Source organism: Dama dama, chromosome 9 (assembly GCF_033118175.1).
Source record: "Dama dama isolate Ldn47 chromosome 9, ASM3311817v1, whole genome shotgun sequence".
Taxonomy (NCBI): Eukaryota; Metazoa; Chordata; class Mammalia; order Artiodactyla; family Cervidae; genus Dama; species Dama dama.
Genome location: NC_083689.1, coordinates 37,128,247 through 37,145,078, shown reverse-complemented (window position 1 = coordinate 37,145,078; position 16,832 = coordinate 37,128,247). Strand labels below are relative to the sequence as shown.

At 44.8% G+C, this 16,832-nt stretch overlaps 1 protein-coding gene across 5 annotated transcripts in view; it reads left to right on the top strand.

Annotated features, from left to right (window-relative positions):
* TNFAIP8 (TNF alpha induced protein 8) overlaps nucleotides 1–16,832 on the top strand; it is a 139,917-nt gene that overhangs the window by 89,874 nt on the left and 33,211 nt on the right. The window contains exon 1 of one of the 5 annotated variants that reach the window (XM_061150931.1): nucleotides 4,656–4,831. The exons of the other annotated variants lie outside the window; for them this stretch is intronic. Coding sequence (XP_061006914.1) covers nucleotides 4,759–4,831 — 73 coding nt within the window. The 5' untranslated portion in view covers nucleotides 4,656–4,758. Of the gene's footprint in view, nucleotides 1–4,655; nucleotides 4,832–16,832 lie in introns of those variants that run through there. 5 annotated transcript variants of the gene reach the window in all.

The following is a 16,832-nucleotide window of genomic DNA, read 5'->3' as shown; positions in this document are numbered from 1 at the left end:
CTTTGAGTCAGCACTCATCCTCAGCCTTCTTCCTTGACTCACAGCACTTCTGTCCTGCCTCCCAACCTCCCCTGCCTCATCCCAGTACCAGCAATGCGTAAGCAGGAGGCCACTTGAGGCTCAGGGCTTGGGCTCCTGAGAAGGTACGTGAGAGATTTCCATTGTCATTTGAGTGGCCCTGTCTCCACTTTTGGTAAATCAAACTTTCTTAAGGCATGACGAGTGAGATCACCCGGGCTAGGCAGGGACTCCGGTGAGATACCCAATTAGCCCCACTCCTCTTTTGGAAGGTTAAGTGCAAGATGTCTAAGGAGGATAAGAAGGATGCACAGCCTGTAGTCACAACCAGCTGAGGCCAAGAACACAGGTCCCTCAGTGAGGAGAGGGACTGAAAGCCAACTTTATATATAGAACATGGAAGCCTGTAAAGACTCTCAAGGGTGTAGGCATAAATAATACAAGAAAAGATGAGGAAAGCTTCAAAGTCAAATAGGAGAAAGCCGCTTTTTATACTAAGTAAACAACTCTTTTTCACCTCCCCCCCACTGACTTAAATGTTGTTTGTATATATTCAGCCTGTCAGCAAGGCAGAAATAAAAATATTGATGAAATTACCATTTTTTGTGGCATGGAATTCTTAGACCTAGAAGCTCTAAGTGAAAGTCACTCATTTATGTCCGACTCTCTGCGACCCCATGGACTGTATAGTCCATGGAATTCTCTAGGCCAGAATACTGGAATACTAGCCATTCCCTTCTCCAGGACTGGAAGCTATAGGTCTATAACAAATTGACAGACATGCTTAGTCTTTTTCACTGCAGAGAACTTACCACATTCTCTAATGTGAGCAGAGTATGGTTCCTTCTGATTGACTTGTACCTTCTCTTCCCAATTCTGCTTGTCTTCTAAGTCTGAACACTTGCTGACCTCCCCTGTTCTTGGCAGACATCTGGGCGGCTGTAAGGAAAAGGCCCAAAGCCCAGGCATTTTTCCAACAGCTTTCTTGATGCATAATTTAAGAGAAGATGTTTCTGCTGTTCTATGATAAAGTTCAGTTGAGAGGTGGTGTTAATATCTTCCTTAGAACCAAGGTCACTTGGAAGGTTGAACTCCAACTCTGTGATCAAAATTACCAAAATTTGCCAGTAAGCTCCAGGTGAGCAGAGTTCTTTTACATGTGACACATGTAAATGTTTGGTAATGACTGACTGAAAAGAAAAAAAAAAAAAAAACAAAAAACCACCAGTATCTTGGTGGTGATGGTTTAGCTGCTAAGTTCTATCTGACTCTTGCCACCCCAAAGGATTGTAGCCCACCAGGCTCCTCTTTCCTCTTGTCTGGGATCTCCCAGGCAAGAATACTGGAATGGATTGCCATTTCCTCCTCCAGAAGATCTTCCTGACCCAGGGATCTCAGATTCTTAGCCTGCATTTTAATTCAGGTGGTGTGCTAGTGGTAAAGAATCCGCCTGCCAACGCAGGAGACATAGGAATTGTGGGTTCGATCCCTGGGTTGGGAAGATCCCCTGGAGGAGGAAATGGCAACCCACTCCGGTATTCTTGCCTGGAAAGTTCCATGGACGGTGGAGCCTGGTTGGAGTCCATGGGGCTGCAGAGAGTCAGACATGACTAAGTAACTAAGCTCTTACCTACATGAATGTAGGTAAGCTACTATTTTTAGGCTACTATACAGAGAGTGTTATGAAAAAAATAAACATAGAAAGCGATGGACAATTTTTCTGATGATTTCATAGAACATGTACAAAATACATACATCATTTTAACTGACATCCTGATGTTATGTATTGTACAGTAGTTCAGAGGAGTGATGGGAGAAGTCAGAAAGAGCTAATTAGAGGCAGACTCTGAACTCATACCTATTTTACTAATACAGTAAGCTGGTTTCTCTTTTAGGTGGTTAAGGAAATTTAGATAAATTTGCAGTTAACCACAAAACAAAGAAATAAATGCTTCCAAACAGTAAAACAGGTCTATAAAACTTCCGAGAAGGACGCAGATGCTCTCACATGGGGAAGCCTTAGAATATCTGGAAATTTGGATCCTAAAGAAGAGTGGTTTTGGAGGAGGATAGGACTAGATGGAGAGAGGCCATGATACGCTCACAAAATAAACCGAGCCTGCCTTGCACTGGAGCTAGATTGGGACATTGTTCCTCAAAGTGACTGCTGGGCTACTTTTAAATACAAAAGAAGATTCTTGCCAGGTTTCTTGAGGACCCCAGTGAAAGTCAAAGATCAGCCTAGCTGCTAAAATGATTCTAAATTGGATTAAGAGGTTGACACAGCAGTGCTTGAACTGTTCATTCAGCAGTTGTTCTCCTTGGCTAACCTGAGCAAAGCTGAGGACCTTTTTGTGAACCCAGGGTAAAAACAAGTCGGACGTTAAGGATATGTACTTTAACACACCTTGTGTGGTTTGAACATAATTGGACTTGCAGAAGGACCTTTTATAAATCATTCTTAATGGGGGCACTTTCTGAAGGAAGAGGGTAAAAGTGAGCCCTTCCCGTGACTGGTGAGACCGGACTTTGGGTTGTGTGAATTTGCATAATCATCACCTTGAAAAGGTGTTGCATCTTACTCCAATTATAGATGAATGGGAGCTATCTTTGTGAAGTTCACAGCCCTGGTGAGATGCTGCTGGGCTCCTGGCAGACATCTGTGGAAGTCTGGGCTGCCATGGGGGAGGGCAAAGGACAGATGGTGTGTGTGGGATGGGGTGGGGGGACTTTCAGAATGATTCCTTACACAAGACACGAAAGGTCGCTTCTGACTAGTGAGGGAGCATGTCTCAGAATGACCTTCATGTCTCCTCCATAAGTCTGAAGTTACAGAATGAAGTTACTAAGTTACTGCATCTTAGCAGCTCAGGATGTGTGGCACAGGGGACCTCGCAGTTAACTGGGAATTTCAGAAGGGTGCAGCCTGGTGAGGTCAGCTTCCGGAAGACTCCACAATACTGATACTTTCCAGATGTTTCTCCTCTTTTCTCTTTTCTGACCAGCTATGTCTTCCTCTCATCATTCTGTCCTGTCCTTTCAGGGAATTGAGATGAAATACTGCCGGGTGTCTTAGGTGTGATAGAATCACTCAGCAGTAGGAAGTGATTTAATATCTTATATCAATATTTATAATAGTCTTCACTGCTTGCGACTCGCATAAACACTTTTTTTTTCCTGTTCAAACCCAATATTGGAATAAAACGCTAGAGTATCTTTTACAAAAAACTACTTTTAATGCTGCAGTAGTTTGTAATAATCTGTATAGGAGTTTATGATTTTCAAAGCACTTTTTGCTTATATTGCTTTATTTAATCCCCAGCATAAATCTGAGGAGTAATTAATACTCTTTAAACTCTCTTTTTCCATATAAGGAAAGGGAGGCCCAGAGAAGTTAAATAATTCAGTCAAGGTCATATAAATAATAAATGGCAGAACTAAATCTTAATTCAGACTCTCTACATCTGTATCTTTTGTATATTCTTATCATTAAATTTGTATTTACTATAGAGCCTGTTCACTAAATTTACTATAGAGCCTGTTCACTAAATTTACTGTAGAGCCTGTCTTCTTTTTTTTTTACCCGTATAAAACGAGGGAAATGATGGAAAGGAAAGCAGCTGGAAAATAAATTTATTAAAAGAATGTAACTTTTCTCACAGTTTCCTAATGGATCTTTCAGGTATGTTACTTGAGGACCGGGTGCCTTGTATCTGTGATAAAACTAGTGCTCTGAAAACTCCTCCATTAAGGCAGCTATGTCGGTGGCAGCTCTTGTTCCCCCTTCTCCAAAGGAAAAACTAAGGCTTCACAAACCTAAGACGTCTTCCTCTCAGCTGGTGGACCCGACCAGGGGGCAGAATTGAGATCTCTAAGCACTCTCCAGCCTCTATTCTATCAGCGTTTCAAAAGCCTGAATACCTCTCCGACCCCCACCCCGACCCCCGCCTTTGGCTTTCATCCTTCGAAGAAGAGAGTGGCGCCCCCTCCGTCTGGGAGTGGCCCTTTGGGGTAACTGCAGAGCACGCAGTGCACCCAGGTTGGGGTTTGAGTAAGGTCTGAGTAAGTCATCCGGGTCATACCGAAGGACTAAGCCTTCTGGTCTGCTTTTCCTCTGCAAAGGTAAGGGGTGGAGTTCCCCCCTACCCCCACCTTTCTTCAAAATGCCCCATTCCTGGGTTTGTGCCACAGGTCCTTCCAGCCTCATGGACCAATATCCACGTTACATTGCTGCAAAAAATAATGTACAAAACCCAGCAGCTTTAAAATCCTTCATTTTGGGCGTTTAAGACCCCAAGACACAGAAAGTGAAATGGGCGTCGAAAAATGGAACCTAAAGATGGAGTGGATGTCTTTGACCGCGTCTGCACTTGTGATTTATGTAAAACGGCAGAGATGTGCCTTTCTTTCCTTCCCTGCACATCGATTTCCCAGGCCTGGCCCATCCTGGGTCCCGGCGGCCGGCGCCCCTCTGCCGGGCCCCTCCGCGGATCAGCCCCACCTGCGTGCGCCCGGCCACGAGCCGCCAGGTCGCCCGCCTGCGACGGGCTGGGGCGCGCGGCCCCGGGGGCGGACTCCCGCCGCCCAGCTGAGACGCGATTCGTCACTCTTGCAGAACTTTCCCCCTGAAAATCCCTGCACCAGAACCAGCCCTCCCGCCCCGCGGAGGTTTTGATTTTAGTGGCTTTGCTTCCTTTTATTTTCCGTGTGCTGGGTTTGGCTGCCAGCTCGTGCGAGTACATGTCCGCGGTCGTCGCCCCTGCAGCCGCCTACCCGGACACCATGCACTTCGAGGCAGAAGAATCCAAGGAAGGTACGATTTGGATTTGGCTGAGGGGGCCCCCGCCAAGTTCTGCGGAGGAATGTGGAAGTAGGGCGGCGGGGTAGTGGAGCAGATACAAGTTTAAAAGTGAGCGATGGGCACTTTGTCCGCTCTGACTGCGCCTTCGCTGCCGGTTTCAGGGCGACTGTGCCGAATACACTTCTCACGCCGCGGCCGTTCAAAGGGGAGGGAGGAAGAGTCAGACCTGGCTCTGCCAGCCCACTAAACGCTGCTTTCTAGATCTTTCTGGGAACGAAACAGCCCTAGTATTGACTCCAAGAATGCGAAATGTACTTAGAAGAGCACTGCCTGCCTGCAGTCCGGACAGTCGAAAGCTGGATCCCTTGGAAGAGCCCTAAGAGTCCAGGGTCCCTTGAAAAGGGGTTTCAAAAATTGGAAACTTTTGTGTGTTTCCGGCTAAAGGGGGAAGCTGCGTGCTGGGGAGAAGTGAAAGATCTTTATTTGGGGAATAGGTTTTTTCTTTCTTTCTTTCTTTCGTTTATCCCTGCTGTCTTTTCAGTAGTGAATTTATTATGTTGGGGGGGCTTTAAGGGGGCTGAGAGATATGAGGGAGAACTTGTGCAACTTGAAACTGAGACGAGTTTGTCTGTTTCTAACTTTGCCAAAGCAAAGGGTTTCCATTTACTCCTAACAGAGCGGGTGACAGGGCTGGAAAAGCTCCAACCAAAACACAATTATACGCTGGTGTTAGTTCGGGGAGTTTATTTGTGTGTGAGTGTTTGTACGCTTTGTTTCCTGAAACTTTATGTATACAAAAGTCCTCTTGTAAGTTGAGGTAGAAGTAGGGGAAATGAGGGAGTAAGGGAGCGACTGTGCAAGATTGTGAAATTTCTTTCTTTTTAAGTAGTCTCTTGGGAAACGGGTAAATTTCTAGTCAGTCATAGCTCAGGGAGCCTGTGGAGCAGAAAGGAACCCCATCGTTTCTCGGTTTGGTAGGTACCAGTCAGGGAGAGCCCTGGAAATTTGTCCTCTTCTTTTCCTGATTTCCATCCCCACAGTTAAGCCCAGTGTTTCAAGATGTGGTCTCTGTGGGCTGACATTTCCTTTATTGTGCTGTGTGAGGGAAGCAGTCAATAAAAAACAGTCTTGTTTAATAGAAATATGGGACTGGTGTGAATGAAAAATGACAGCCAGGAGCATTGTTTTTGAGCTTGATGTGGGAGCTTGGGGGATTAATGTTTCCTTGCTGCCGTGGAGTCTGTACTGATGGAGCTTTGTGCTGTTGGAGGCTTTTCTTTTAAACAGCGATGTACAGTAAGTCACAAGTGGGGTTGAAGGCACATGGGCTGAGAGAAGCCAATAGTGAACTTTTATATGAATTACAAGTAGCACTTACATTGGTATTTTTCTCCCAGGCATGTTTTTTTCTTTTGGGGAAAAAAAACAAAACAAAACAGTGAGGAGAAAGTGGAAAAACAGTATGCCAAAGCATATTCTTTGGGACACATTCTTTCAGCCAGCACCCACATTCTTCTCCCAATTCACCCATTGCAAGCCTGAAAACTGGAGGTGAAGAGGTGCCTTAATGCACACCCCCTTGTTCCTAACCTTTCCCTTCCCCTTGCCATCACTTACATTCTGCAAATCTGTAGCAAATTACCCTCCCTCTGTTTTTTACTGAATGCTCAACATGTTTCTTTTTATATAATATGAGGTGCTTGAGTTTTAAATCGATGGCAGTTAGAATAGGATGTAGAATAACTCTTGAGGGAGATTGAACAAATACTTTATTAATAAATGGAATCATAGTAGCTTCTACCAGGAAATAAAGGACTAATGTGTGTATATGTGTATTTGTGTGTGTGTGTGTGCATGTGTGTCCCAGGCAGTTCTGACAAGATTGGTTATTGGCTGTGATCTAGAATCCTCTGTTTAGCTACCCCCACTCAGAAAGGAGCAATGCTGTTTGTTTTTATTTTTTTTTTTAATATTTTTTGATGTGGACCATTATAAAGTCTTCATCAAGTTTGTTACAATTTTGCTTCTGTTTTATGTTTTGGTTTTTTAGCCCCAAGGCATGTGGGATCTTAGCTCCCCTTCCAGGGATCAAACCCTCACCCTCTGCGTTTGAAAATGAAGTCTTAACCACTGGACCACCAGGGAAGTCCCTCATTACTGTTTAAATAGCTCAGTTATCTTTATTGTCTATCCTTACTAATTCCATCCCTTCTCCTTAGCTTCTCTTTTTCTCCTTGTGGATTTATGTATCCCATTTAGTGTGAGATCACCACAACCTCTTCACAGTGTCTGCATTGCAAGCAAATTGCCTTGGGATGCTTCATGCCTGATTTGCCATAATGGGAGATACTTTAAATCATTAGTCTGAACCGCAGTGAGAGACTAGTATACTTTGTTTAGGGTTGAATATGAAACAAAATATCAAGTTGAATTCAGAAATCCTTGGAGGCTAACATATTTGTGTATATGAGTGAAGGTAGAAGCAAATGACTGGGGATATTGTTAAGCCACCATAGCTTAGGACAAACTTGACTCTGTGCCAAAAGTGCTGAACCTCCATCCTCAGTCAAAAGCCATCTCCTAAAGAATCAATTTAATTTTGCCTGCTTACAATTGAATAGGTGATTGTGCTTGAGTATTAAACAGAGAAAAAGAACTCAGACCTTGCTTGATTAGAAGCTGAGTGAGTTTAAGATATCCTGGCATAATATGAATAGGAAAGCAAGAGAAAGGGAGGGAGAAACCTACTTTATTAAACAGGGGAAGACTGTTTAAAAAAGAATATCAACAGTTTCCCTTGGATGGGGGCTTCCTGAGGAGATGAGTTGATGGCCATATTTTTGGCATTTAATTGATTCCTGTTGAATAAATTACTTAATTATGAGGTAGGAGAAATGAATCGCAGTTAAGATCTCTGCAGACCTTTCTCGTGCTAAACATCAAGGGATCTGGGGCGCCTCTGCCTTGGTTATTGAAGCTTTGGTACCAAAAAATGAGGAAGCCACTATTAAGGAGAAGTTGCTTTGGGAGGGCTGAGCTGTGAGTGAGTTTGGGCTCCTCCTCTCTTGCCCATAATAGCACTTCCTGCACCACCTCACCTAGTTGTCTCACTCCTCACCAGGACTGCTATTTCACAAAGGAAACAGTAACCATTAGACAACTCCCTGACTTCCTGCTTCCAGACTGACAGATTCACCTTCACCCACACCCATCCTCCCAGTGTCTGTGGAGCAGGCGTGGTTCCTGCTGGAAGGAGTGGAAGGAGGCCACTCCTTCTACTGTGGGCCGCTCACTGCACCAGTTGGCCTCGTGTCTTTCCTGGCGCCTTCCTTTCTGTGTGTAGATGGGCCCAAGCTCCCTACTTTGGGGGTGTTGGCACGTGATGGTCTTTCTGCCTGAAATTCTTCTCCCCACCTGACCCCCTTTCCCTGGTCAGGTTTCTGGGTTGAAGAGACTCTTTCTGAACCTCCAACTTAAATTAAAATCCCCTACTGCAGTCTCTCAGAACACCTAACCTTTTCGTGGCCGATACCACATTGTTTAGCATCTTTCTCTAGACTGCAAGCTCTTGAGGGCAAGACCATGTCTGTTTTATTCCCCACTGGGTCTCCAAGACCTATGCAATGAAAGGTGATGATTCAGTATTTATAAAATGAATGGATGATCTTCATTCTTTAGAGGTAATCCTCGGTACTTTGTTAATTTTAGGCATGTATTTCTCCTTTAAAATGAACCTGCTTTTTTTTTTTCTTTTTTACCTTTTGCATGATGCCTACTTTCTCACTCTTCATCATCCTTCATCCACTGAAGTCTGTCTTTTTCTCCACTACTCCACTGAAATTGCCCAAATCACCAGTGACTTCCCAGGTGCTAAAACCACCAGTGACCCAGCAGTCATATTTTGTCCTGATCTTACTTGACTTGGTTTTGCAGTGCTTGACACTAGAAGACCAGTGTCCTGGCAGTCCTAAATTCCTCCCTTAGTTCCTATGCCTCTATACCCTCTAGCTGTCTTTCTAATCTCCTAGACCTCCAGCTTAGGCTTTTCTAAAAGTTACCTGGACAGCCAGCTGCCTGGTAAACACCATGCTTTTCTTTTTTTAAGTGAAGTATAGCTGGTTTCCAGTATCGTGTTAGTTTCAGGTGTAGAGCAAAGTGATTCTATTTGTGTGTATGTAGTGTATATATATGTATATAATATTCTTTTCCATTATAGTTTGTTGTAGGATATTGAATATAGCTCCTTGTGCTATACAGTAGGACCCTGTTGGTTATCTATTTTATATATAGTAGTTTATACCAAGCTCCTAATTTCTCCCTCCCATCCCCTTTCCCCTTTGGTGACCATAAACTTGTTTTCTATGTCTGTGAGTCCGGGTAAACACCATGTTTGACTGTCATGTGGGTACTCACATTCAACAGATCTGCTCTGAGCCTGTCATTTCCTACTCTTCACAAATCTCATCCTCCTTTTGTGTCATCATGCTTTTCAGCTTCCAAACTGAAATCTGCTAGTTGTCCTTAATCCGCCCTCTCCTTTATCCTCAGCTTCCACCTGGCACTTCCTTCTCCTCATTATCTGTTGAATGCATCTCCTTCTCTTCGGTTTTCCTGGATCCTGCCTTGCTTCAGGTCCTCAGTATTTGTACCTTCACATATACAATAACTAACTCTCTCATCAGGGTTCTTGGTTGCAAGAAATGGAAATTGATTCCTGCTATCATGAGGAATGGATTGAAATGAAGAATGTCTTGAAAGTATTTTGGGTTAGTTCACACATCCCCAGAAAGAATTAGCCTCTGAAAGATACATCAGGAAATGCAGCCAAGAATCTCCTGGTTAGGACCTCACGATGGCCTTGGCCTCCTGTATATTTTTCAGTTCCGTCTCAGATGGGACTCCAGATGTGCCTGAATATTTAGTCATGCTCCACATTTAAAAATCTCAGAAATAAGCCAGCTGATGTATCAGTGCTAGGTTGTGTCCTTGCTCTTGCTGCTTGTGGGAGAGATATCCTCTGGTTCCAGCTTTGCTACAACCACTTGCAAAATGAGGGTTTCTTCAGAATTAGGAAGGGACTTCCGATGTGGATCACCAAAACAGCAACAGACATCTACCACCCCACGGGACTGGTCTATTTGAACCTAGTGCTACCCTGCCTACTTCCTTGTTCCCTCGGCAGACGTTTCCTTTGTTGGGCTCAGTCTCTTGCCCCTCCTCAAGTGGGTAACGTGTCCAGCAGGACCCAGTCTGGAGTCGAGGATCTTTCATGGTGTTCCCATAATACCCCCTACTTCCTGCGTTGTATCTTGTTTTCATGCATTACGGCTATTAGTCTTCTTTTCCTTTGCCTCCTCTTCATTATGAGTTTTTGTTTTTTACTCTTCAGAAAGCAATATTTGTGCAAGTTTTGTTTTTGCCTGACCTAGGACCTCTATTTAGGAAGGCCTAAAAAGCATTGTCAAATTAATCAGTTTAAAAATGAGATTACGTGACATGATGAAACTTTTTAGAGCACTGCTTAGAGATCATCCAGACTTGGTTTTATACAAATAGTGCCTTCCAAACCTAGAGAACAAATCTATATAGTGTTTCTTAAATTCTCCACTAGAGTACTTTTAATGGCAGAGGCAAAACAAGCATGTGTCTTTAGTCACGGGCGTTGGGGCCCAAGATGGCTTGCGAATATCTCAGATTGTGAGGACCAAAGAAGTGATTTTGAAACTAAAGTGTATTGAGTGCTTCCTGTGTCAGGCACAGTGCTAACTAAGCATCTGATTATGTATATTATCTCATTTAATACTTGTCTAATAACACTTTGTTTTAGTTCTGCATAATGATTAAGAAAACTGAGGTTCAGAGAGGTTAAAAACCATGCCTAAAACCACAAAACCAGAAAAGGTAGAATCAAGATTTGAATGGAAGCCATCTGTCCATAGACCCTGATGTGATGTGGTACTTCCGGGGCTCTCCCCCATCCTCAAGTAATTTTGACACTCAGGAGGATGCTGTCTGTGAGTCCTGGGTCTACTTGTACCCCATTTCTGAGAAGACAGGAGTGGAGAGACCAGGTATCTTGGAGGAGAAAGAGAAGAGCCTAGGCACATGGGCAGGGAGTCTTGAGTGCATCCTTCTACCCCTGATGCAGGAGATCTAGGAACCCAACAGGGCTGGGTCGGAGGTTCTGGAGCCTACGCCAGCAAGAGAGACCAGAGTACCTATGGGACAGGAGAAGGGACCTCACTTTCTGAACCAGGGGACAGCTTGAGAATGGAGAGTTTGGACTTCTCAGGTCACTGGGGATGTGTGTGTTGTGTTATTACAACAGGGTGACTTTGTAGCATCCACTGAGTCTCCAGTTTCTTTAAAATCTGCAAGTTGTGTAGATACGTGTGAGTGATTCTCAGCAGAGTTGTTCCACTCACTTAATTCGTCATCTCTCCTGATAACATGTTAACTTGTTGGGCACATGCACAGGCGTTTATACTCGACTGTAGCCCTCCTCAGTGTTAATGACACTTAACAGGTGCATAACTTGTTCCTCAGTGCTTCTGCTGTGGTTTCTCTGAGCTCCAGGTTGCCTTGAGTCCCTCTCACCAGAATCTGCCAGAGCTGGGGTTCGAATTCCTGGTGGGTTTTTAGGAAGCCGGTCTGGATCACAAACTTGCAGTCAAACGACAGATCAGTCAAATGCCAGGACAAAGTATGTCTGAGCTTTGCCCCCCAGCACGCGTGTCAATGGGCAGCCTTGCAGAACCTTCTGGGCACCTCATGGTCGGCATCGCCCCACCTTCCAGAAATTTTGAGTCTTCCAAAAGTAGAGACTTCCACTACAAAGAAGGGGACCACTATCTGTCAGAGTATTGATCATAGAAAAGCTTGTTTGTTCCATGGTGGTGGTTTATTCATATCTTCTATAATCAAAAAGCTCAATGGTATCATATAAGCTGCCACACTGGGGTGCCTTCCCTGTTTTAACCTCACGTGCTGTGGCAGCTTATAAGTCAAGTTCATTGCTAAGCATCACTTTACCAGTGTTTTCCCCACTTTCCCCAGCTCTGCCTTGTCCAGGGAGTGATGAGTTCAGAGGTGAAGCTGTAGTTCAGCTCTGAGGAAATCCATAGCCCTTGGTACAGCTGACCTTGATGTCATATATAATGTAGAAGGTGTAGCCCGTGCTTTAAAACACCGGACTTTGATGTGATTATGTTTCCTTTTATATAGTCATCAGCCTTGGAGTGCAGTGTGCTGACAAGGACTAAAAATGGAAAGTCCATTTAGAGATCCATGCCATACTGTCTCCTTCAGGGTGCCTCACTGGTAACCTGGTGTTGCCTGACCCCCCACCCCAGCTCTGTAAGCTTAATTATCCTGGGGCCTTTTTCTTCCTCACTTCTGAAATTTTCATCAGACTGAATTTGCATCACACCTTTCTTGTCCTTGCATGAGGATGCCCTTGGGAGAACCAGGATAACATGGCTGATTAAATTCCCCGCTCCTGGCAGTTGATAATCCAGGAAGTAGCAAGAGAATGCAGTAGGGTGAGACAAAGTCTCAGGACCCAGTGATTTCATTTCAGAATAATGCAGCACATCATTTCATTAATAATACAGAATAATTCCTAGAGTTGCCACAAACCATTTATTTGTCAACATTTCCTTCCATATGAGAAAGATGCTAACAGCTTGGGAGACAGTGAGGTGAACCTGGCTGTATGCTTCTCTTCATTCAGTACATTGTACCTAAAAAGATAGTATAAGCTGAAATTTTTTTAAAAAATCAAATCATTATATATATGTGTAATATTTAAGGAAGGTCCACAGTGAAAAGCTTTTTGTAATGAAATTGATTCCCCCTACGAATATAAGTAGAATCCTCATGGCTGAGAGTTAAAAGCAACTCCAAAGCTCCTTTCGTCTAACTTCTTTATTTAGAGATGAGGAACCAAGGCCTAGAGAGGTGATGTTTAGGTTCTTTCTATCCACCTTGTGCCTGTTTGGCAAATGAGAAATTTCACAAGCATCACGGATTTTTGCATGAGATCTCCTGGAAGCAGGGCAACCTCATTTGTTTGTGGGTATCCTATACTGCCTTTTGGGGGAATTTGCCAAACCTAAATGAAATGGTTGAACACACAGAGATTGACGATTTCACCTTCTCTTATGTGTTCCTCGGGAAAGTGAAAGATGAGGAGGTACCGTGAAATAAAATTCCGCCCTGCAATAGAGCCTTCAAGATCCCTGGTTTTAAAAGTGGTAGACTGAGTGAGAGGTGGTTAAGAGTGAGCTCACTTGTTTTCATTCCTTTGAGAATGTGGCTCAGGAAAATTAGCTCAATAGCTGCCGATTGGGCAGGGGTGTCCTTCCTTGGGAGAAGGTTTGCATGTATGTGGCCAGGAGTGGGTGGGTATTTGGACACCAGACATGGCAGTTTCAGGAGCTGGTGGGTGGCTCACCACCAGATTTTCCCCAGAGCCCTGGGAGCCCGATGCATGCTGGGGGTCAGAACTTGTTGTTTCTGAGAAGCAGCTCAGTGTTCCCTCAGCCACTGGTCAAGATTCCTGAAAGACCAGTTGCTTAGATCTTTTTTCCTCCAGTTGTGTTAAGATATAATTGACATGCAGTGCTGTGTAAGTTTAAGGTGTGTGGCATAATGATTTGATGTACATATATCATGAAATGATTATCACAATGAATTTAGGGGACATCCGTCATCTCATATAGGTTCAAAATTAAAGAAACAAAAAAATTTTTTTTCCTTGTGATGAGAGCTCTTAGGATTCACTCTCTTAAAAAGTTGTATGTATAGCATATAGCAGCGTCAGTTATATTTATCACGTACCTTAAATCTTGTCCTAAGGGCTTCAGAACCTTGAGGGAGAGTTAGGTATGGAGCTGGGGTGTGTGAGTGAATGACTGCTGAGTGGGTTGCTCTGGGAAACTAACTCCTATCTTATTAGGTTGATATCTTATGATATTTATGGTTTTGAAGATGTATGGGGACTTGTGTTTGTGTATATAGCACTGTCCATGGACTTACATGGGAATACAGTCTCCAGCTTCATCATGACAAACAAGATTTAATTGTATAAATAACTGGGAGTAAACTTTCTTCCAAGGAAATGCAGAAGCAAAGAGGCCAATAAGCTAAGTGCCCTAGGTGACCATGTCAGCCTGAGGCCTGAAGCCTTAAGACCTCATGTGCCCATACCAGGGTTGCCTGTCAGGAAGAGAACAAGCAATTTATGAACTTTCCTTCCATCGTGACCTGCTGTGTATCTAGCTGTTAGTTCACCTGGCCCATGTATGTGTTTTCATGTGGCCCCCTCCTCTAGGCTGAGGAGCCTGGGGTTCAGAGGTGTCTCCAGAGCACAGGCTGTTCTGCTCACCGTGGACAGTCCTATTTCCTGGGTTCAGCCTCTCTACCTCCATCACTGCCACCTTCTCTGGGCCTTGGATACTCACAGCAGCAAATGTTGGCTAAGTTAGTACTTCTTAGTACTAGTGTGTAGTAGAGAGCCCCACCCTCAAAGAACTCCTGTTTCAGGGCATTACATGCAACACATGTGCATTCATAGTACAAAATACATGATGGGGGTTTAGGTTGAGTACAGGCCAGAGGACGATGTAGAATCTAGAGGAGAGGGTTTTCACCAGACGTCACAGGCAGTGGTGCCTTCACAGAGGGGTTAGCTGGGACTTCAGTGAGGCCCTTTAGGGAAGGTGAGTGGAAAGAAGAGTGGAAGAAGAAGGTTTAGAGCACCATGGAGTGGAGGGTTCTTGGCAAGCCTTGGTGGGCCGCATTGCAGCAGTACATGGCACCAGCCTGGAAGCCAAGCTGCCCAGAGGGACACGATGTAGCAGACAAGGCACTGGGCGTCAGGAGACCAGTTCTCCTCCTGACTTTGCCCTTGGTTGTCTGTGCAACTTTCAGTCACTGATGAGTCTCTCTGAACTTGAGCCTTCCTCATTAGAAAAGTGCAGGCATTGACAGTAGACTAAAGCATGCCCTGTGTAGTGAAGAACAGGGAAGCCTGGTGTGCTTCAGCCCTTGGGGTTGCAGAATCAGACATGACTTAGTGACTGAACAACAAATGCCCCATATACCATTTAGGAGACAAACAAAATTATTTTAAGGAACTGGGGGATTTGAACTGGAACATGGCAGGTGCAAAGTAGTGTTTTAAGAATACAAAGCAGATGAGTGTCGTATTTTTTTGCCTTTTCATCGTTCATGGGATTCTCAAGACAAGAATACTGAAGTGGTTTGCCATTCCCTTTTCCAGTGGACCACGTTTTGTCAGAACTCTCCACCATGACCCATCTGTCTTGGGTGGCCCTACATGACATGGCTCATAGTTTCATTGAGTTAGACAAGGCTGTGGTCCATGTGATCAGAAAGTGAAGAAGAACTAAAGAGCCTCTTGTTGAAAGTGAAAGAGGAGAGTGAAAAAGTTGGCTTAAAACTCAACATTCAGAAAACTAAGATCATGGTGTCCAGTCCCACCACTTCATAGCAAATAGATGGGGAAACAATGAAAACAGTGACAGACTTTATTTTGGGGGGGCTCCAAAATCACTGCAGATGATAACTGCAGCCATGAAATTAAAAGATGCTTGCTCCTTGGAAGAAAATTTATGACCAACTTAGACAGCATATTAAAAAGCAGATATTACTTTACCGACAAAGGTCCATCTAGTCAAAGCTATGGTTTTTCCAGTAGTCATGTATGGATGTGAGAGTTGGACTGTAAAGAAAGCTGAGCACCAAAGAATTGATGCTTTTGAACTGTGGTGTTGGAGGAGACTCTTGAGTCCCTTGGACTGCAAGGAGATCCAACCAGTCCATCCTAAAGGAAATCAGTCCTGAATATTCATTGGAAGGCTTGATGCTGAAGCTGAAACTCCAATACTTTGGCCACCTGATATGAAGAACTGACTCATTGGAAAAGACCCTGATGCTGGGCAAGATTGAAGGCAGCAGAAGGGGACCACAGAGGATGAGATGGCTGGATGGCATCACTGACTCAATGGACATGAGTCTGAGTAAGCTCCGGGAGTTGGCGATGGACAGGGTGGCCTGTGTGCCGCAGTCCATGGGGTCACAAAGGGTTGGACGTGACTGAACGGCTGAACTAACCTGAAGCAGACAAGAATCCTAGATTGGTCTGGAGGACCAGCTGAGCCAGGGTAAACAAGCCCAGGCAGAACAGTGTGTGCATCTGCAGTCAGAGGAGAATGCGTTTCCCTGATACGAGCTGTGAGGGAAAGATTGGAGAGGAGGTGAGGGCCGGTCTGTGGAGTTGGCGTCCGAGACCCACTTTTACAGGGGAAGAGGTAGATGCATCCAGTAAAGGGAATAGAAATGGAGACACTCAGTAAGTAGGGGGAGACCAGAGAGGGAACAGGGCTTTGGGAGCCAGGAGAATGAGAGCCCCGTGGGGGCGGTGGCCAGCCGTGTCTGAGGAGGGGCGCTGTAGATAATAGCCTTGCTGTTTTCTCCTTAGGCCTCAGTAAAAGCTGGGAGCCTGTGTTTGAAGAGCTCGTCTGCTGAGAACCCCTCTTGAATGTTCAATCAATATTTAGTGTGCAGAGACACGACATAAAGTTTACCATCTTCACCATTTAAGTAGACGGGAAGTGGAGGCAACCCAGGTGGCGCAGTGGTAAAGAATCCCCCTGCCAATGCAGGAGATGCAGGAGACATGGGTTCGATCCTGGGGTGGAAAGAGTCCTTGGGGTAGGAAATGGCAACCCACTCCAGTATTCTTGCCTGGAAAATTCCACAGACAGAGAAGCCTGGCGGGCTACGGTCCATGGGATCGCAAAGAGTCAGACATGACTGAGCACACACACATTTGGGGCCCAGGGGATGGCTGCCCCAGCTGTGAGCAGGTGCTCAAGCTCCTGAGGAAGGAAGACTTTAATTATCCGGGACCTTCCAAGTCCTAGTTGTGTGCAGATTCCTTCCTGATCTCCTTACCCCCTTCACCTCTGACCTCTCCCTGTGACAC